The 22,619-nt window shown below is 33.3% G+C and overlaps 2 protein-coding genes and 1 non-coding gene across 3 annotated transcripts; 1 reads left to right on the forward strand and 2 right to left on the reverse strand.

Moving 5' to 3' along the window:
- The first annotated feature begins 4,054 nt into the window (after positions 1 to 4,054).
- On the forward strand, positions 4,055 to 4,127 carry TRNAK-UUU (transfer RNA lysine (anticodon UUU)). The gene has a single exon. It is a non-coding gene; the product is annotated as a tRNA-Lys (tRNA).
- Positions 4,128 to 4,223: 96 nt separating this feature from the next.
- LOC133862027 (expansin-B3-like) lies at positions 4,224 to 7,376 on the reverse strand. The gene is made up of 4 exons (XM_062297867.1): positions 7,080 to 7,376; positions 6,587 to 6,893; positions 6,076 to 6,205; positions 4,224 to 4,692 (listed from the first exon to the last, which is right to left on the reverse strand). Exons 1-4 carry the CDS (start codon positions 7,213 to 7,215, stop codon positions 4,495 to 4,497), a joined length of 771 nt encoding a protein of 256 aa, XP_062153851.1. The 5' UTR covers positions 7,216 to 7,376; the 3' UTR covers positions 4,224 to 4,494.
- Positions 7,377 to 17,509: 10,133 nt separating this feature from the next.
- Positions 17,510 to 21,414, reverse strand: LOC133860248 (expansin-B3-like). The gene is made up of 4 exons (XM_062295888.1): positions 21,276 to 21,414; positions 20,123 to 20,429; positions 19,425 to 19,554; positions 17,510 to 17,707 (listed from the first exon to the last, which is right to left on the reverse strand). Exons 1-4 carry the CDS (start codon positions 21,412 to 21,414, stop codon positions 17,510 to 17,512), a joined length of 774 nt encoding a protein of 257 aa, XP_062151872.1.
- Between the last annotated feature and the right edge of the window lie 1,205 nt (positions 21,415 to 22,619).

Here is a 22,619-nt window from a genome sequence, read left to right on the forward strand (position 1 = left end):
TATTTTCTCGAAATAAAAATATGAACTCATTTTCTTTAAAAAAATATATTAGATTTAATCATTTTAAAAAATCACTCTTTTTGTAAGTTGTAAAAAAAATTATTATCAGAATTTTTGTCATACAAATTATTAACAAATTTTATTTAATAAATATTGCATACTGAATCTATTGACTAATTTTAATAAAATCTTTATCCAAAATTTATGATCCAAATTACGTTTTCATTCGATTTAATCAAGGTTTTTATAAAATTGACTAAAAGAGTTATGCTTTTATATATCTAAAATGGTAGGAAAAAAAAAATGCATAGTATATTTGATATATACACTAGATTATGAAAAAATTATATCATAAACATGGGGCATTATTTTTTTTGGATTTACTAACTGATAAATTCATACTGATTTATAACCTTATCATCCAACGACCTACAACAAAGAACTGTGAAGGTGAACGGCCAAGATTTGTACAAATTTTTTTTTTTTTTTTTTTTTTTTTTTTTTAAAAAATGGTGTTTAGTGGTGGCCTACGAGTCGGCGCAACCTCTAGGATGGCTCGTAGTAGGGTTGGCAATTCGGGTTGTCGTGTCGGGTTCGGGTCAACTTGCTTGACCAGCCAACCCGATTATGCCAACCCCAACACGACACGATTATTAATCGAGTTAAAATCCGCAACCCGAACACGACACGACTAACCCGTCGGGTTACCCGACACAACACGATTATTAATCGGGTTAAAATCTGCAACCCAAACACGACATGATTAAGTTAAGGGTCATGTCAACCCGACTCGCCTTTTTTAAAGTCATTTTTTTCCTTCTTCTTCTTTTTTTTTTTAAGATGTTTTAAAATATTTTTTCCTTTTTTTCTTTTCTTGGATAACGGGGAATCATGGCTTTTGTTTTAAGATTTTTTTTTTTTTAAGCATTTTTTTTAAAAAAAAAATCTAAGTTTAGTAATTTTATTTTTTATTTTTTAAAAAAATAATAATAAGTAAACGGGTTGACCCGCCAACCCGCGAGTTGGCGAGTGACCCGATAACTAAACAGGTTGGCAGGTCAACCTGCAAGTTGAACCGCCAACCTGTTTATAATCGTGTCGGTAAATGGGTCAAGCCGCCAACTCGTTTAACCTGAACCCTAATCATGTAATTTCATATCATGTTCGTGTCGGGTTCTCGGGTCATGTAAAAAATTGCCAACCCTAATTTTTTTTAGTTTTTAAATTTTTATTTTTTTTAGTTTTAAATTTATTTTTTTTAAAAAAAAAATTGTCATTTTTTAATTGAAAAATGACATGTGGCAAGGGTATTATAGGCATTTTTCATCAAATTTAGCCTTTTTGAAACTTTTTGGTAGTTTGGGAGTCAGAATCCAAGTTTTGGTAGTTCGGGGACTATCCGTAAAATGACTGGTAGTTTGGAGGGTTAAATCGTAATTTTTCCTTAAAATTATATACTCTAATACTAAGGGTCCATTTGGATTTGCGATTTCAAAAAATGCGATTTAAAATAACGATTTTAAAATATGTGATTTGAAAAATTGATTTTTAAAAACGCAGTTAAACGTTTGGCAAAATCGTAATTTAGAATTTAAATTTCAGCTTTTTAAAAAAAACACTTTTACCTGCGATTGGAAAAGCATATTTTTTGCGTTTTCAAATCCTAATTTTTAAAAACGCAGTTTCCAAAGGATTTATGTTCTGCATTTGGTTTAAAATCGTACTTATTATTTACAAAATCGCAATCTCAAACGCATCCTAAGACTATTCTATTTCACATTCTTGGGGTGCAATACCTTTTAGAAATGTTAGGAAAACTTAAACTTTTACAAAGAGAGTTTTACTGACTGATGTGTCGTCTTATACAAATACAAAAATACCCTTCATCAGCCCTAAGAAAAATGAGCTAGATCCTCTTTCCCGTCGCCGGATCTAGATCTCGTCGGCGACCTCGTTCCCCGGCCAAAATGGTCGGCTGGACAGAATCTGGCCGTTCCCAACCAGAACGGCCGGATCTCGACTGGATGGACGGGATCTGACCGTCGCCGGATCTAGATCTCGTCGGCGACCTCGTTCCCCGGCCAAAATGGGTCGGCTGGACAGAATCTGGCCGTTCCCAACCAGAACGGCCGGATCTCGACTGGATGGACGGGATCTGACCGTTCCCCAGACAAAACGGCCGGATCCCAGCCGGCTGGCTGGGATCTAGCCCTTCCCCGACCGCCTAACATTTCTCAATACCCTTAGCCTATTGAACTACAATAAGGCAAGAATATTCTACAGAATCTTTATCCCTAAATGTGGAATAGAATCCACATAACTTTTGCTTGACAATAGCCAATAATGTTATACTAAAAGGCGATATTCTGATGGCCAATTCCAAGATTCGGATGATATCCGTTGGAATAAAAAACAAAAGGCATTTCACATGTGAACAGATAAAGTCATGTGCCAATCAGGTACCACTCAACGGGACACCCTCCCACGTGTCGTGGTCACACCCTTGTAATGTGAGTGCCACCCCCACCTTACACAAACGCATGTGATGAGGGATTATTGAATCCACAGCTTTCCACAGCATTATAATTTATGCATATATACAACAAGCACTCCCATCTTTGGCTCGTGAACAAAGTAGTTGTTATTGGCCGGGTTGAATAATAAAGTTAGCAGAATTAATCTAATTTTAAATTTTATGTTTGTAAAATGTTTAAGTTATATTAGAATTTGAAAGATTTGAATTCCCTCGAAATTTAAGGTCTAAATTCTCTTAAAACCTAACAATCTAGCTCGTTAAGGTTTAAGAATCATTTAAAAGGACACAACACGACCACATCTTTTTTGACAGAGTTATTGTTGTTTTCCTTGGTAGAAACTTTGTGACAATGTCTACAAATCGTTTTCGTGTCCCATTGAAGTCACTTTGTTTTTCTATTGCGTTATTGGGGATGCAATAGGATAATTTAAATCATCGCAAAGAAGTGTATGGTCCTACCTATTAATTGGCAATTAAAACTCGCTTACTTCTTAATAAATTATGTTCGGATGGTTTAAAAAATTTGGATAAAACTTGAGTAAAATTTTGATTTCAAAAATCAAACCAAATGTGTTTTAAAAAAAAAAATGAGTTACCAAAACATGCCCTTACCAATTACACATAACCTAATTAGATTTTCTAAAGTGGAACCATTCTCATATTTTCAATACCTCAATCTAATGACGAACACAAAAGAGGGGCAGGGGCTGGAGGGGAGACAAAGTACACATACATTCATAAAAAAATAAATTGATTAGAAAATTGTTGAAAAAAGTACACATATTTCATTCGCAGCCAATTTGCAATATCTCTTCCAAAACTACTAGAAAATTATAATATACTCTTTTTGTCACCCAAAAAAGAAAAATACCCTTATAAATTTGAAAAAAAGAAATATAAAACTCACGGTGTTCATGGGTCTTGTGACCCACAATGGCTGCTGTCATGGGTCACAATTTATTTATTTATTTATTTATGTTTTACTGAACTTTTTGTAAGTTTTTCTTCTTTATTTATTTTTTTTTTACATAATTGGAACATTACAATTTTTTGATAATTTTGGAGGACATTGCTTCAATTGAAAGCTTGGGACAAACATTATGAATTGCCTGATACGATGAGGGCAGTGTGTGTATTTTTACCAAAATTAATTTTTGCCTTTAAACTTATTATAAAATATTTTAGGTCTTTATCTTATCTTTTTTATTTTGGTTCCCTAAATATAAATTCAATATAATCCAACCCCTTCAAGTTAAGTTCTTACTCCCGTCCCTCCCTCCCTCCATCATTGTGTTCCTGCGAGTGACCTCAACCCCCTAGCTTTAACCCTTCCTTTCTTTTTGTTTGTTTTTATTTATTTTGTTTTGTGTATCATTTTCTCGGTTAAAAAAAAGAAAAAAAAAAGAAAAAAGAAGAAAAAAAAAAGAGGTTATGTCTTGTCTTGTCGTACAAGGTACTATGTGTTTGATTTATGAGATTTTTACGTTTTTGTCGTTTTATGCGCCACTTTATCATGAAGCCGTCTTAGCTCAGTCGGTAGAGCGCATGGCTTTTAACCATGTGGTCGTGGGTTCGAATCCCACAGACGGCGCTACCCCACTTTGTTGGTTATTTTAATTTTGGTCGTCTAATAACAGCAATAGAGAGTGGTCCACCAATCTCAGGGCTTGTCGCCTGTATCCAAATAGACAACACAAATCAATGCCACATTCAACGGTCCAAATTCATTAAAAAGTAAAAACATACGGCTCTCAGCTCTCTCTCCTTTGGAGAGGGCTACACATGTGGTTACATACTACTACTAAAGGAAAGAGCATCTTAACTCTTAAGCACTCCAACGGCTACTGTTCTTCTTAAAAAAGTAAAAAAAAACCCAAATTCCAAACCGACAACAGTTACTTGACTATAGCTAGCTAGGCTGCCGGGGAGCCTGTGGTTGTGGGGGAATTACTAATTAATTAGGACAAGAACTTGAGGCGAGAGGAGTAGGTGGCTTTTGGTGACCAATTCTTTGGGATGACATCTCTTGCAGAGAGAGTTCTTCCTGTTGACAGTGTTGTTACCTTCACAGAAAATGGGCCTTCCAGGGGTCCGCCATTAAAGCACCAGTTTGCACCCCATACATGGCTCATTTCTAGCCACTCCGTCGACCTTGCCTGCCAATTTAAACATCCAAAGACACCAATTTCAATTAATATGAAGCTTTGCTTGTTCTGATGGACGAGAAATGCTGCATATATTCTCAACTAATATGTGTGACACTTAGATTCATCAAATTATTATTTTGTTATTTTTTTAAAAAATACTCATATTTTCTTAAAAAGAAAAAAGTGAAATAAAAAGTTAATTTATTTATATATATAAAATTTTTAAAAAAAGAAAGAAAATAGAGGTGGTGTTGGAAAAATGACAAAAAAATGGCTTCATTGCAACAAATTAGGGTTAAATATACTTTGACACCTTTAACTAACCGTCATTTTTTAGAAAGCCCTATGAACTGATAGGTGTGACACCTCAAACTACCATTTTGTTACAATTAAGCTACTTTTCTGTCATTCTTCCAACAATACCTCATGTTCGTTGAGGAGGCCAAAATATATTTAATATATATATATATACATCTTGTATCAGGGTGGTCAAACAGGTGGGGTAAAATATTGCAGCCATGGCAGAGAAATATATGATTATGAACATGCTTAGAATGTGACTTTTAAGAGTGGTCCGTATCTTTCTCACATGCTTTGATTCAAGAGAATAGTTTCAATAGTCAAAAAAAAAAAAAAAAAAAAAAAAAAAAAAAAAAAAAAAAGAAGGAAAAGTGGGCTAAGAAAGTGCTTTCGAGTACATTCCACATTGGCCCACGTTAATAAAAGCAGAAAGAAAAGTTAAAAAATGTGAATAGGAAAGTGAATTATTTTCTTAATGTAGCATGGAAACGCTGGGCAGTGGGGCAGTGGCACATATATGAATCATGATATGGAAAATAATTAACTAAAGAATGAGTAATGTTGAAGAAATACCAAACTACGTAACCAATCATTTCAGAGAATGATAATTTCTCTATGCATGTTTGTAATCTCCTATTTAAACGTGAAACCTGAGAATTGGTCGGTAAAAATATTAAAAGTTTAAGATTCAACATTAATATTTGTTTTAGAGGATCTATAATTTTTCAAATTACCATAAAATTAAAAAGCTCAAAATTTTTCGAATTATCTTATTAAAATTTATCATCCTGATTGATTTTTCATTTCTATATTTACGGAGGCCGTAAACACTTTTGGGGTAAACATCACCCCTTTTGAAGATTAAAAATGCTTAATGTAAAGATTTGATTGATTTGATAAGATTTAATCATATATATGCGCTCTTGTGGAGCGTGAACAGGCGTGCTCATCAGTGCTCTTTTTCTTTCCTTTTAATTTCTTTTTCATTGGGTGATGATCATGAAACACGAAAATATCCATGGATGATGAATGAGAGAAGAAAGCACAAAAGAAGATCGAAGAAATGTTGAAGAAAAGGAGAAAGCTTCATACTTGTTTGATGTGCATTGATCCGACGTCTCCATCTCCATCCATAAACTCCGCTTGGATTGATAGCCAATAATCTGTTGAACCTTCATTGATATGGAAGGCAATGCTTTTCCCACCATACTTGCACGCTGTTCTGTACTCACACAAACATATATATTCCATTTACACAGTTTCAAGTCTACCTTTTCGAAGGAGAAGAAACAAAAGCCCCATCCTTCTGGGTTATTTTTTTATTTTACTTTATTTATTTATTTTATAATATGTTTGGCCAGAAGATAGTAATTAACTTTTTTCTGGATAGTTGCAACATGTGGTCAACAGTCAAAAATGCAGGCAAGTATGAAAACGAGTAGGGCCGCAAGACTGTTGGTGAAAGAGAGAGAGAAATAAATAAATTTTTTGATTATTAATTAACAAGCAGATGAGCAAAAGGTGACAAAATGGAAGCGCCAAAAAGAGACGTTAATAAAGCAATTAAGAAGATCGATCGAGGACCAAATACTGACATACGTACCGTCGGTAAACGACTGAGAGTTCACCCCGGTTCCTGAGCGGACCACCCTCACCGGCCACAGCCATGCGCCCAAAGGCGGCGCCGCTGAGGTCGAAGTGGGTGCGCCCATTGGAGCAGGGTCCGCCGGGGCACTCGTCCGTCACTATAACGGTAACGGCGCGTCGCGAGCATATGCTCTTGTCCAGGCACTTCACCTTGAAGCACGCCCCACACCCTTGACCGTTCTTGAACAGTACTGGGCTCACTGCTCCAACCCTCGCCTTCAGTGGCGTCACGTCCACTAGCGATCCGTACCCACATGCCCCACCTGTAAAATACCCACATTATTACATAACATGCGCATCTTTTATTTACTACATGCACAGAATATGACCGAGTTGACTCACTGGGCCAGAAAACTTCGACAAGCCGAGTCAAATCACCGAGTTGCAGTGCCAAAAGAAGAAAAAATGCAGGTAAAAGCAAAAAAGAAGTGTGAAAGGGAAACCATTACCGTCGCTACCGTCGCCTTCGGGGCTGCCGTACCAGGTGGCGGTGGCTGGGTACCATGAGTCCAACGCAGATCCAACCAAACATTTGAGCAACACCAACGAAACCCAGAGGCGGAAAGACCGAGCTGAAAGCAGCATTGTGTGAGCGTGTGTCGGCAGCGCCACCCCCACTCGCTCCCGGTTTCCGAACGGCGCGAAGCCCAAGAACAAACGGTTGAAGAAATGAGATGTTGCCGAATGCCGACAGTTTTTTTGTGTAGGGCTCCTAGTGTTGTTTCTTGGTTTGCAGGGGTTTGTAAGGTAACCCATACAGTATTTAAATAGGGCCAGGCTTGTGTTCTGTTTGGCTTTGTGACAACGGGGATTTACGGGAAATGCCGGTTAGGGTGGGTCCCATGGGCCGTTAAGGCGTTAATTCAGCACAACCGTACACGTTTGTTTAGGTTATTCAGGCTACGGGGTGTTTTGGTCATTTTGAAAAAAAAATAAATAAATAAATATCGGATGTTTCTACCGTTGGGACTCTTTCTTTTCTTATTGGGCGAAGGGAAACGGACCAAAAGGTCATGTGAGTTCAGGTAAAAGTGGAAATGGACCGCGTTATATTGAGCGGAGGTCATTAATTTAAATTTTTTATCTTTTTTTACGTGGACATATTAAAAAAAAAGAGATAAAAAGGAAACCAAACAATAGCGTTTAGCGATATCGAGATGATTGAGAGATGTACAACGTACATTATATGAAATAACATTTCTCTTATAACAGTATGTTGTATGTTGTAACTTTTTTAGTTTAATATGTGATTTTCATGTGTATTTTTAATATAATTAACAGAACAAGTAATTAATACTTGCATGTATTATTTAAAATGTACGTATGTGAAAATTATATGCTCTACCAAAAAGTTGGAAGAATTTTCTTCAATTTAGATGAAAAATTTGTTCCTGTATATTAATGACAAGGTTAATTAGCATTTAGTCTTGACTATTGTACTACTTACCCAATGAATATTAGTTTGATTTGGAAATTAAAATCTCATAGCTTTAGAAATCCAAGATATATTATGCAACATTGAAAGAAAGGTGAGAAGGACAAACTACTACCGTCCAGAGATGGAGAGCTCCAGTACTGTGGATCGATTTGCAAAAAGTTCAATTGGAATGTTGTTGTGAATAAGCCAAATAATGAAATTGGCATAGGCATAATTGTTAGAGACCATAATCGAGAGCTCTTGAAGTCTAGGATGGCTTTCAAACCTTATATCATTGATTCGGGAATTGAAATGCTAGCTATATCTGCGCTATCACTCCAAAAGAACTAGTCAATTTGAAGTTTTCTTAGAATCCCTTATAAAGCACAGTTTCACCTAGTAACTAAACAATGTGGGACTTAGCACTCATGACTATCTTTTATAAACTACTAATTCTGTGTATCTCTTTCAATATGGAACTGGGGTGTTACGGATGTTCTCTAAATTATACAGTTACTAAGAGTGAATGGCATGAATTAGAGTAAATATGGTTAACTAATAGTTGATGCTAGAGTTACCCTAAGCAATTTGCAAGAATATATAGTAAGTCATTCACTGAATTTATCCTGAGCAATTTTGATTCAATTATAATTTTAAAAGCCACATTAATCTTAAAAGAACACAAAGGGAGTGGTAAAATCACCATTTTCTGCTAAAATATTAATAAGAGAAATGTTATTTTATATACTGTATTGCATCTCTCATTCATATTTTGTTCAAAATTTCAAATCAATCTTTGAATTTGTATGACACCAAAAAAAGAAAAAAAGAAATGTGTACTGCAAATTCAATGATTGATTTGAAAATAAAAAATAAAAAAAGATGTATTGAGATGATTGAGAGATGTACAACATAATATGAAATAGCATTTCTCTTATAATAGTGTGTTGTATGTTATAACTTTTTTAGTTTAATATGTGATTTTCATGTGTACTTTTAATATAATTAACAGAACAAGTAATTAATACTCACATGCATTATTTAAAATGTACGTATGTGAAAATTATATGCTCTACGAAAAAGTTAGAAGAATTTTCTTCAATTTAGATGAAAAATTTGTTCCTGTATATTAATGACAAGGTTAATTAGCATTTAGTCTTGACTATTGTACTACTTACCCAATGAATACTAGTTTGATTTGGAAATTAAAATCATATAGCTTTAGAAATCCAAGATATATTCTGCAACGTTGAAAGAAAGGTGAGAAGGACAAACTAATACTGTCCAGAGATGGAGAGCTCCAGTACTGTGTGGATTTGCAAAAAGTTCAATTGGAATGTTGTTGTGAATAAGCCAAATAATGAAATTGGTATAGGCATAATTGTTAGAGATCATAATGGAGAGCTCTTGAAGTCTAGGATGGCTTTCAAATCTTATATCATTGATTCGGGAATTGATGAGGTGCTGGCAGTATTCGCAATTGTGATTTTTCGCAGAGATATAGAGTTGAAAAATGTTGTTTTGAAAGGTGATGTTTTAACGACTCAGGAAAAAACGCCAGTTACGTCTGTACTATCACATCAAAAGAACAAGTTAATTAGAAGTTTTTCTAGAATCTCTTACAAAGCTCAATGTAACGACCCACCCCCAATGACACAATATTGTCCGCTTTTGGCTCCCCAAACCAGACTTCGTAGGAGGTCACCCATCCTGAAATTGCTCTCGCAGAAGCACGCTTAACTACGGAGTTCTGATAGGTTCATAACCATCACGGCTTTAAAACGCGTTGTGTCATAAATGATGCATTTATACATATAAGCACATCCTCATTCCCAGGCGATGTGGGACGCCACAATCACCCCATCTTTGAACCCAGCGTCCTCGCTGGCGTCCCTCATTGGCTTGTGCACGCTCCCACCATCTCAGGCTGAGCAATGGCTCTGATACCATTTGTAACAACCCACCTCAAACGACACAATAAGGTGGGTCGTTACACCCAGTTTTACCTAGTAACTAAGCAATGTGGAACTTAGCACTCATGACTATCTCTTATAAACTACTAATTCTATGTATCTCTTCTCAATATGAGACTGTAATGGTACAAATGCTCTTTAAATTATACGGTTACTGAGAGTGAATGGCATGAATTAGAGTAGATATGGTTAACTGATAGCTAATGCTAGAGTTACCCTGAGTAATTTGCAAGAATATACAGTAAGTCATGTTAAGATGGAAGCAAATGATGTTGTTCATAGGTTGGCGAAGAATATACAAATGATGTTGTTCATAAGTCATGTTGTATTTGCGGATCAATTAGTGTTTGATTATCGTCATTAATGAAAGTAATGATAGCTAGAATGTGCTGAAGCAATTTTTTCCACAGTCGGACCGGCGACGTGCCACTTGTCAAATAGAGAAAATGGTTACTTAAAATCTTCCAAAACAAAATAATTGAATGCTTAAGTTAATACATTATTTAACAAAATAATTGAATGAGAGAGGTTTAGAGAGAGAGGTTTAGAGAGAGAGAGAGAGAGTATGTGAGCGTCTTTCTTATTTTTTTTTTTAAAAAGAGTGACCCCTTTTAACGTGAGAGGCTTCTAAATATGCTGGCTGAAGTTGTCTTGGAATTATTTTCTAGCATAATGATTTCAAATAAGATGGTAGTGCCAAAAATATGTGCTTGAGAAGATTGCGGAGTGAAGTAATAATGAATGATTGGTTTATGTGGGGGCCATAGAGACAAAATGACAAATATTGTCCAGTGTTGGTGCCTTATCTATTGAATGAGTGGACCCCCCATTGGATAGACCAAATCAAAGAAGCATAATTGGTATTGTCCATGGGGCTTTCCTCATATATGCAAGAGTGCACCATGACTCACCTACAAATTGCATTTTCTCTTTAACCCATTAATGATGTTGCTGCCTCCACCATGTACATGGTAGATGATTAAGAAATCGGATCATCTCCTATTCACTTGAATCGGAGAGGAGTCGGTTTCTTCAAAAAGTGAATCAGCTCATTTCTAATTCAAATCCGGTTCGAATAATTAAAGGATGTACCTTCCAATGCAATCCCAACTTGGTTTGTTTGTTTGTTTGCTCCCTAGTTATCTATACTTGTATAGTTGTATGTGAGTGATCCCAAGGCCCAACAGTAGTAGAAAAAGATGCTGATTACCATGATAGAAGGAGAAGGAGAAGGAGAAGGAGAAGGAGAATCTCCACCAATTTCGAAGGCCTCTTGGTTTCAAAGTTTCCTTGGAATTTGTCTGCAACCTTTAACAGAACATGTGACTCGTGAGTAGCTACTTGCTAGGCCGGTCGAAGAATCTGTGAACATGTTTTCGTCTTCTTCTTCTTTCTTTGTTTTTTTTTGGGTAAGAATCTGTGAACATGTTAATCAATGTTTCCATTGACATTTAATCACATCCGCACATCCACGTGTTGCCCGTGTTATAAATCAATTAATTGTTTTTTCAATAGACAATTTTTCCTTAAATTAAGTTGAATATTCTTGCATGTTCTAAAAATATAGGTAGGCTTAATAGACTGAGTTGAGTAAAAAGTTTGCAAAATCTCCAACTCACTTGGAATTATTGGGTAAAATCATAAAAGGGACTAAAACGGGACATAAATTTTTTATAAATTAATTTTTAATAGTGACATGTATCTTTTGCATGTGAAAAATATATTTTTTTTTTAATTTTATGTGTTTTTTACATGCTTTTTTAGTAGTTTAAATGACCCACGAACGGGTAATTAATAAATTTTTGTCTTTTATATCTTACTAAATACTGAGGGTTAGAGCTCTTAAAAGAAGTGTTCTTTAAAGAATATTTTGATTTAACTTTTTTATCTTTCTTTGACTATCTCACAAACTTTGTAGCAATTATTATTATTATTTTATATTTTTCGAAGATACACAGAACGTACATGAAAATTAAAGCATGAAAAGGTGGTTAACAATATATTTAATAAGGCACACAATCGCCCACGATTGCTTTAAAAATAATTAATAATAATTAAAAAGAGTGCTTTAAAGTGGCATGATGTTTAATAAAGTAAGATTTTTTTGGTAGTTAAAGTTGCCACCGTTGAAGATCATATCACAAATAGCGCAAGCTGTCCCACGACCGTAAAAGACTACTTTAAAGCGGCTCCAGCAGAAAGGCTCCTAGTCCTAGGCGTGGGCTATAACTTTATTTATTTATTTTTTAATTATTTTGCATGCTATTTTTTTACTGCTCCGTATGTTTCAATGGGTTTATTTTAGGTAAAATTTTTTAAAAAATTATAAAATTTTTCAAAGATTCATGTATAAATATTTTTGTAAATTCTGTTAAATTCTGACCAATACCTAAATAATATCATTTTTTTTTTTTTCGAAAAAAAAGAAGAAGAAGTATTTTAAAAATTTTGGCAAGATTTAACAGCAAATTCTAACAGAGTACCTGTAATTGAGACGTTTGAAAAATTAAATATCTTAGTTTGAGACGTTTTGAAATTTTATACCATTTAATTAAATAGGTCGATAGATCAGGATCCTTAAGTGAAGTTCTCCATTCTATATATTGGATATGAATAACGCTCGATATTATAATTATATCCTGCATTCATCCAACAATTCTAGTGTGACACTCTAATCAACCCTTTAATCAATCCTTGTTAAATAATCAAAGATTCAATAATTAGTTTGGAGTGTCTAATAATATTGTTGATGAATATTACATAAAATTACAGTATCTAACAGAGTACTTGAATCATGCTTTTCACAAAAGGCAAAATCAAGAGAACAAACTCGAAAAATTCCTCTTTATTTTTTTACCCTTTTTTTTTTTCATTGCCATTCCCTTTTCTGGCCTCGTGGGATGAGTTGGGCAATGAGCTTTACGGGTTGTATGGACACACCATGCTAAAGTTTGATTCTATGTTGAGGGGGTAGGCATATTGCATGCAGCTTTACTCTACAAATCCCCCTATAATTCTTTCAAAATCAAATGTTTACCTGTCCTTTTTTTTTTTTTTTTTTTTTTCTCGTCCCACCGCATTTAAAATTTTAGTTCCGTCGCTGCATGTAAGAATCACTCTATTGAAACTGCCGGACCACCACCAAGCCAGCACTGGCTACCACTAGACAACAGTCAAACCACCACCAAACCACCCCGGATCGAGCCGCCACCGGTTGACATTGAGCCAATCTTAAACCACCACTGAGCATCAGCCACTGCTAGACATCATCGAACCATCGACAGGCCTTTGCCATACGACTGTCGGAACTAAAATTATTATGTCAATTTTTTAAATTATTTTATATTAATATTTTTGTGTTGTGAATAAAAATGTATTTTTATAGGTTAATATGATTGATTGAATGAAAATATAAAAATATTTGTGATTTTTCATGTGCACCAAACGCTGAAATTTTTTTTCATCGACAAATATTTTCTTGAAAAAGAATTTCTCTAAAAATATTTTAGAGCAAAACACACATAGCCTTAATGTGTTCAATTAGATTGGACTACATATTTTCCAAATTCTAAATGAGTGCAGAAATTGGAGGTTATTAAAATGTTTTTAGAAGCAAGAAAAATAAAAGAAAATTGTTCTTAAAATCAAAACTAAAAGGCAAAAGTGCTAAAATTGTCCAAAATGAGAGTTAAGCTAATAATACTGGTTCATATTTGGTATAAGATTGACAAAAAAGGATTTTAATAGATTGATCCAATGATGGAGTGGTGATAGCTTTTTGGATAGTAATATGACACACATTCCCACTTTTTTCTACACTCATTTTCATATTATGTGAGATGGCTTGTAAAACTACTACTAAATTAAAATTTAATAAAGATCAATTTTAAATTTAACGATAGTTTTAAAAGTCTAACTCCTAACGAAGTATGAAAATATACATAAGAAAGCGAGTATGTATAGCATTATTCTTCTAGGTGTAGCAATTTCAAGAAATCATTATGTCTTTCATTGGCATATAAGAGCATTCCTAGTAGTTTTATCAAAATAGTTTTTGGGTTAAATATAACTTAACCCCCTCAATTAACAGCCATTTTTTATAAAGCACCACGAACTGACAAATGTCATACTTTGACCTTTCAAACTGTTAATTTGTTGCAACTTAGATTATTCCATCAATCTTTATCGTTATGTTGGATATAAAATCAAATTTGACAAAAATATTTCGAAAATACCCTAATTTTGAAAATTGAAAAACCAAAGTATCCTTTGTCCTTTTCTACTAATTAATAAATAAAAATGATAATTTTTGTTTTTTAATTGTCAAAATAAAGGTATTTTCAAAGTATTTTGGTCAAATTTGATTTTACATCCAACATAACAATCAAGACTGATAAGGAGTCTAAATAATAACAGATTGACAATTTGAAAGGTCAAATCATGACACTTGTCATTTCATGGTGCTTCATTAAAAATGGTTGTTAGTTTAAGGGACTAAATAGTACTCAACTCATAGGGTTAGTTTGGCAAATCACTCAAACTCTCCCTCTATTTTTTTTTCACTTCTTTAAAAAAAAAAACATTCTAACTTTTTTACACTTTTTATATCACATCAATCATTTTTTATTATTATTCAAATAAAAAAACCCAATACAAAACAAAACTTTCTCACATTTCTATGAAACATTCTCAAATTTTATATCACATCAATCTCTTCTTATTACACAGCACACAAATATTTCACAACACAATTACTTACCAAACAAGCCCATAATTTTTTTAGTTATTTCGGTTACCCAAATAACTAAAAATCACAACAACAAAAATCTCCAATAGCCTCAACAAATAGTGATTTTTGTTTGGTAAGTATTGTTCCCTCAACAATAGAATAAAAAATAATAAAATTTTTTATTTCTTTTTCACACTTAAACTAAACGTTTATTTATTTATTTTTATTATTATTTCTTATCCTAAAGTATATTTATATTGAAAGCATATGACATTTTTAAAAAAATATATAACCATTAGGAAGAAAACAAATTTTAAAAAATATGATTGTTAGGAAAAGACAAATTTTCATAAATATGACTATTAGAATAAGACAAATATTCAAAAAAATAAATAAATAATCATTAGGAAAAAACAAACATTAAAAAAAATAAATTTTAGAGAAGAAAATAAAAAAAAATCTTTGAAAAAAAAATATTTAAATAGAATAATAAAAATAGATAGCGAATTTTTCAATAATTTTTAAATATTTTAAATTCTTTCTCAATAATTTTTTTTTATTCGTGGAATCAATCGTTTGCTTGAGTTTCACCACGTTCACGATAGTTGGATTCTATGAGCATTTGCTTCAGTTATGCATCTCCTATTTAAATTTTAGTCAGAAAATTAACTTTTTACAATTATTTTGGTTACCCACTTCTAAAAATATCCTTAAAGTGGTTGTTCTTAAAACCAAAAAATATATATATATCTAATTAAAACAGTAAAATATTTTGAGAGTTTAATATAGAAAACTTTTAAAAGTAATAGATAAAAGAGATTTGATTCTCTGTCAACTTTTCACACAGCTAAAAACACAACTATCCTATGTGGTAGAGAATTATAGGCTTTTTGAAAAAAGAAAGAAAGAAATCACAACTATTCTATGATTTCCTGTCACATAGGATAGTTGTGTAAAAAGTTGACAAAGAATTATATCTGTAGATAAACAAACTCGAAAAATTCCTCTTTTTTTTACACTATTTTTTTTTTTTTTTTTTTTTTTTTTGCCAATCCCTTTTCTGGCCTTGTGGGATAAGTTGGGCAATGAGCTTTACGGGTTGTATGGACGTACACCATGCTAAAGTTTGATTCTTTGTTGAGTGGGTAGGCATATTGCATGCAGCTTTACAAGCTCACTGCTTCCTATTGTGAAATCTGGTTTTGGAAAAAGTGTGTTTTTTTTTTTTCCTCAAATTTGGTAAATTTCTTCCATTTCAGTCTATTAAACTAATATGTATCCAAAATGCTTGTAAGCAGGGGTGGAATCCTCAAATGTTCCCAATTTTTTTTTTCCTACCACATTTAAAATCCTAGTTCCGCCATTGTATGTAAGAATTACTCTATTAAAAATGATGTGTTACGTGTATTTTAGACATATTTCAATTTAATAGATTGAATCAAAGAAAATTTTTTTTAAAAAAAAAAAAGAAGAAAAAGAAAGAAAAAAAAAATTGTCCCTACTTATTATTGTGTAACAATCATTCTCGACCTTGTGGTGTTTTCATCTCTCCATATTCTTAAGGCTTTGTGCATTGTAAGAAGAAAAAGTGGTTATGGTGCGTGACTGAACACATATAAACAAACAAACAAATAAACAAACAAAAAATTGTACAAGTAAAAACTGCTACTGTTAGATTATGAACACTTAAAGTTTTATTTGTTTCGGAGTAAAATATTTTTTGAAAAATATTTTTTGTATTTTGTAGAGTTTGGTGTGACCGAAAATAATAGTCAAACTAAAAATATTTTTGGTTTGATCAAAAAACTTCTTTAATTTCGGAAAATGGTTTTCATTTTTAAAATCCATAAACCATTTTTTCTGAGTTTGAGTTTTCTCATTCTCAAACTGCCAGACCACCATCAAGCCAACACTAGCTACCACTAGACTACCATCAAGCCACCCTCAGGCCTACGCCGGACTACCACCAATTAAGCCACCGCCAGACCACAGTGAGCCACCCTCAAACCACCAATCGTCAACTACCGTCGAACCATCACTGAATATATCATCGACAAGCCTTCGCCATACCACAGTCGGAACTCAAATTATTATGACAATTTTTTAAATTATTTTATATTAATATTTTTGTGTTGTGAATAAAAATTTATTTTTATAAGTTAATACGATTGAATGAAAATATAAAAATATTTGTAATTTTTCCAAACGATTTTTTTTTTTTTTAAAAAATGTGGAATCAATCGTTTGCCTATTTTCACCGCAATATTCACGATGTTGGATTCTATGAGCATTTGCTTCAGTTATGCATCTCCTATATAAATTTTAGTTAGAAAATTAACTTTTTACAATTATTTTAGCTACCCACTTCTAAAAACATCATTAAAGTGGTTGCTTTCAAAACTAATAAAAAAATAATATCTAGTTAAAATAGAGAAATATTTAAAAAGTTTGATGCAAGAAACTTTTTAAAAGTGATATACGTACAAACAAATCAACAACTGTTACATTGTGTTTTCGTCTTAATAATATTCAGGGTTTCATGTGTATTTATAGAAGCAGATATACAAAAATACAACATAAGAAACCTTATTCAACCAAATTATATATCTAATTACTTATGATGTTTAATTAGCTTCAACAATGGAGGAGTAGCATAAAAAGGGTTTAAGAAAGTGCTTTGTTTCTTTGTCCCTTTAATTTGTCAAAAGACCAAGCAAGCTAGCTTGATGTGCTTGCATGCATGCATGCATGTGGGTAAAATTAGGACGAGAACTTCATGCGAGAGAAGTACGTGGATTTTGGTGACCAGTTCTTTGGGATGACATCTGTCGCAGAGAGTGTTTTTCCTGTTGTTAGTGTCGTTAGCTTCAAAGAAAATGGGCCTTCCAAGGGTCCGCCATTAAGGCACCAGTTTGCTCCCCATACATGGCTCATCTCTTGCCACTCCGTCGAACCTGCCTGCCAATGTACAACATACATACATACAATAGACCAATTTCAATTAATATATATATATATATAGCATTATGCTTGTTTTTATAGACGTGAAATTAATGCAACACATACTCTCAAGTACTCACTCATTAACGTGTAGCAAAATTTACCATTAAATTCTACATGTAATTTTAAAAATTTCAAAAAAAAAAAAAAAAACTACAAAATGTTGCTTGTAGCAGCTTACCTAAACATTGAGAATGCTGTCGTAGCACTTTAGCTTCCCTATACATTATTTTAACATAAAATATCTATCTCCTTTCTTCTTTCTCATCTTGTTGTTTTTTTCGGTGGGAAATGGAAATTGTGTTAAAATTTTGTAAAAAATGTGAAGGTAGGTAAGAAACTTGTATTTTGTAAAGAAATAATATTTTAATAGTATAGGGAAAGTTAATCACAGATTGTGAAGTATATTTGGATAGAGAAACAAAAAATAATTTTTTTTTTTCTTTACTGAACTTAAAATAAAGTCTAAAGAAAGAAAATTATTTGTAGTGCTTGCTATATGTATAGGAGCCATAGATGTATGTATGTACATCTTGTATCGAGGTTGGTCAAACAGGTGGGGGTAAAGTATTGCAGCCATGGCAGAAAAATGTCATTATGAACATGCTTGGAATGTGACTTTGAAGAGTGGTCCGTATCTTTCTCACATGCTTTGATTCGAGAGAATAGTTGAATAGTAAAATGACAAAATAAATAAATAAATAAAATAAGAAAGAGGCAAAGAAAAAAAAGGTGCTTTTGAGCACAGTTCACATTGGCCCTCATTAACAAAAGCACAAGAAAAGAAGCATGGAAATGCAGGGCATTGGCACATGATATGGAAGAGACATCCCGGCCCCGCGATAATAGGAAATACCAACATACCAATGATTTCAGTGAATGATATGATCTATCAAAACCACGTTTATGCAGTCGTTTTCGGCTAAACATCTTCCCTTTTCAAGATTAAAAATGCTTAATTTATGGATTTGATTGATTTGATAAGATTAGTCATATATATATATATATATATATATATATGCCCTCTTGTGGAGCATGAAGAGGCAGTCTCATCGCTGCTCTTTTTCTTTCCTTAATTTTTATTTTTATTTTTATTTTTATTTTTTTAATAAAATTACAATTTAACCCTTCAAATTGTCAGTCGTTTTGTAAGTACCTTCATTAACTGTCAATGCTTGGACTCTCATCCCTCAAACTACTAAAAAGTTTCAAAAAAAGCCTATTTTGTCAAAATATGCCTATAGTACCCCTGTCACATATCATTTTTCAATGCAAAAAAATTAAAAAATAAAAAAATGAAATAACTAAAAATTTATTTTTTTTTTAAATTTTTTCTTTTTCTTTTTCTTTTTTAATAAAAAAGCGTTTGGGGTGGCCGCGCGGCCACCCCGGCCCTAGGCGGTGGCTCACAGGCCACCTCCTTCCCAAGAAGCCACCTCCAAACACTTTTTTTTTTTTTTTTTAATTGGAAAATGACAAGTGATAAGGATATTATAAGCATATTTCGATAAAATTAACTTTTTAAAATTTTTTTGGCAATTTAAAGGGTCAAAATTTAAGTATTAATAATTTGTAAGGCTACTTACAAAATGACTAACAGTTTTATAGGTTAAATTATAATTTTTTTTTTTTTTTTTAATTCATCGAACACGTATAGAAGGAGAAAGGTTCATACTTGTTTAATGGACATTGATCCGACGTCTCCATCACCATCCATAAACTCCGCTTGGATTGATAGCCAATAATTTGTTGAACCTTCATTGACATGGAACGCAGTGCTTTTCCCACGATACTTGCATGTTGTCCTGTACTTCCACAAACATATTCCATTTACACTACTACCAAAAAAAACTGGTTGATGAGAAACGCGATGCATGAAGGAAAATATGAATTATTATTTGTCCCCAGACTCTAAGATGATTGAAAAAAACAAAGTCATGAAGAATCATTTGACTATTATATTAATATGTAATTTAAAAAATAAAAAATAAATAGGTGGTAATTAAAGTGGAGAAATGATTCGAAATGATCAGGATGAGCATATGATAAATGATTGAGAGTTGAGAGAGAATTAACAACTTGCAAAAATTACCAGCTCTTGATTGCTTAGGTCAGGAGGAAATTATAGATCACATTTTTATTTTATAATTATCTCACAGTAATGATATGTCAATTTTAATTGATTCTTAATTTTTTAAGGACTAATCCAATGATTTTTTTTTTCATTTTTTTTATTTATTTTTATATACATATAATTAACTTTCCTAATTGCAACCTGTGGACAATAGTCAATAATATATGCAGGCAAGTATGAAAAGGAGTAGAGAAAACAAGACATGCATGGGTAAAGCAAGAAGAAGATCGAGCACATACCGTCGATAAACGACTGCGAGTTCACCTCGGTTCCTGAGCGAACCACCCCCACCGGCTATAGCCATGCGCCCAAATGCAGCGCCACTGAGGTCAAAGTGGGTGCGCCCATTCGAGCAGGGCCCGCCAGGGCACTCGTCCGTCACTATTACGGTAACGGCGCGTTTCGCGCATATACTCTTGTCTTGACACTTCACCTTGAAGCATGCCCCACACCCTTGGCCGTTCTTGAACAGCACTGGGCTCGCTGCAGTAACCCTCGCCTTCAAAGGCTTCACGTCCACTAACGATCCGTACCCACATGCCCCACCTTCACATTATTGCATAATATGTCAATCTTTTATGAAAAATGATTTTTGCACAACATTTACACAACAAAACACTTTGGTGAGATTCGTGCATGTGTGATCTATACATATGGAAAATGTTAGATTTACAACGCCAACACAACAAGAGCATATTCACATATATATTAGTGTAGTGTAGGAATCAAATCTCCACACATATATATTCACATGCATGGATCCCACTAATGTGTCTTGTTGTTTAAATGCTATGCACTTTTATGTTGTGCAACTAATTAACACATCCTATCTTTTATAGGAAAATGTTAGATTTACAACACCAATACAACAACTGCACAACAACCCCTCACATGAGGGTGGGCCCCACACACTGCGGCCCACTCTCATGTGAGGGGTTGTTGTGCAATTGTTGTGATGATGTAGTGTAAGAATCAAATCCCTATTTTATATGCACACCATGGATTATTTATTTGCATTTAGCAATTGAAAAATGATATAAATATATCTCGTACACATTTCATTTTTAAATTCACTATTAAATTGATTGAACCCATGCATATTCAACGATAAATTTGAAACTTGATTATATAGAGATGTGTAGGTCATGTATGTTAAAGTATTAATTAAATAAATTATTAAATTATCTCTTCCTAATGCTTAAGCTTGTAAAAAAAGTGATAATTTATCGTAATATCAAAATCAAAGGTCATAGTTTAAACCTTAATTTTACCATTTATCTTTCATTTCAATTAAATATTTTATGTCATTTCATTCGTAAGTATTTGAGATTTACATATTCAATAGTTGCTTCTAAAAAATAAAAATAAAAAGCGGGAAAATGAAATCATTACCGCTGCTACCGTCGCCTTCGGGGTCGCCATACCAGGTGGCGGAGGCCGGGTACCAATGTGTGTCCAACGCAGAGGCAAACAAACAGTTGAACAACAGCAACGAAACCCAGAGGCTGAAAGACCGAGCTGAAAGCAGCATTGTGTGTGCGTGTGTCGGCAGCGCGCCACCGCTCGCTCAGCTCAGTTTCCAAACGGCACAAAGCCCAAGAACAAACAGTTGAAGAAATGATTTCGCCGACACTTTTGTTGTTGTTGTTTTTTTTTAATTTTTTTTTTGGATGTTTCAACTGTTGTTTCTTGGTTTGCAGGGGTTCGTCAGACGTCAAGGCAACGTACATTTCTCATTATTGTTTATCATTCATAAATAATAAATAGGGTAGGCTTGTGTTCTATTTACGGGAAGATAAACTGATAAATGCCAGTTAGGGGGTCCCATCGGCCGTTAAGGCGTTAATTCCGCCCAACGGTACGCGTTTGTTAAGGGTATTCACTATTCATCCAGTCTAGGGCTGTTTTTGTCATTTCCGTGGAAAAAAAAAAAAACAAACAAACAAATGGATGTTTCTACCGTTGGAGTTTGGACTCTTTCTTTTCAGTTTTTTTTTTTTTTAAGTTAATTGCGGCACTGGTCCTTGAGGTTAGCTTAAATTAAAAATCACTCTTTGAACCCGTTTTCTGCCCACAAAGTTAACAGAGCCCATTAATTAATAGATTACAAGACAAATGATATTTAGAAGTTGTTTCACAATTTATATGACGTTGCATTCTGTTAGTTTGGTAGACGAAAAACGAGTTTAGAGAGTGATTCGTAATTATAGTTTACCATAAGGACCCTCCATAAACTTTTTGTACCATAGAAAATGATTCGTAATTTAGGCCAACCCCAAAACTAGTTGTGCAATTATACCTTTCTTTTATTCGTTCCTGAGTTTAGGTAAAAGTGGAAAAAAAGGACAGTGTTTTAGTGAAACTGTTTGGTGAAGCACTCCCTAGGTATATGTTTTATTTTCTGCTACATTGTTAATAGTATGTTGTATGCTGTAACTTTTTAAGTTAATGTATTAACCACAAAATTTTCTTTTTCTTAGAAAAAAATTACTTTTAACTCAATTTATTAAATTGATATATATTATTAGAATACATGATTTTACGTGTATTTTTAATATAATTAACGGATCATATAATTAATGTTCACATGCATTTTTAAAAACGTAAATGTTAATTTAATAAATTAAGTTACAAGAATTTTCTCCATTTGGAAGAAAATTTTGTTCATGTATTAATGACAAGGTTAGCATTTAGTCTTGACTATTGTACTACTTATCAAATGAATATTAGGTTGAT

The sequence above is a fragment of the Alnus glutinosa genome, chromosome 2, assembly GCF_958979055.1.
Source record: "Alnus glutinosa chromosome 2, dhAlnGlut1.1, whole genome shotgun sequence".
In the NCBI taxonomy this organism is placed as follows: Eukaryota; Viridiplantae; Streptophyta; class Magnoliopsida; order Fagales; family Betulaceae; genus Alnus; species Alnus glutinosa.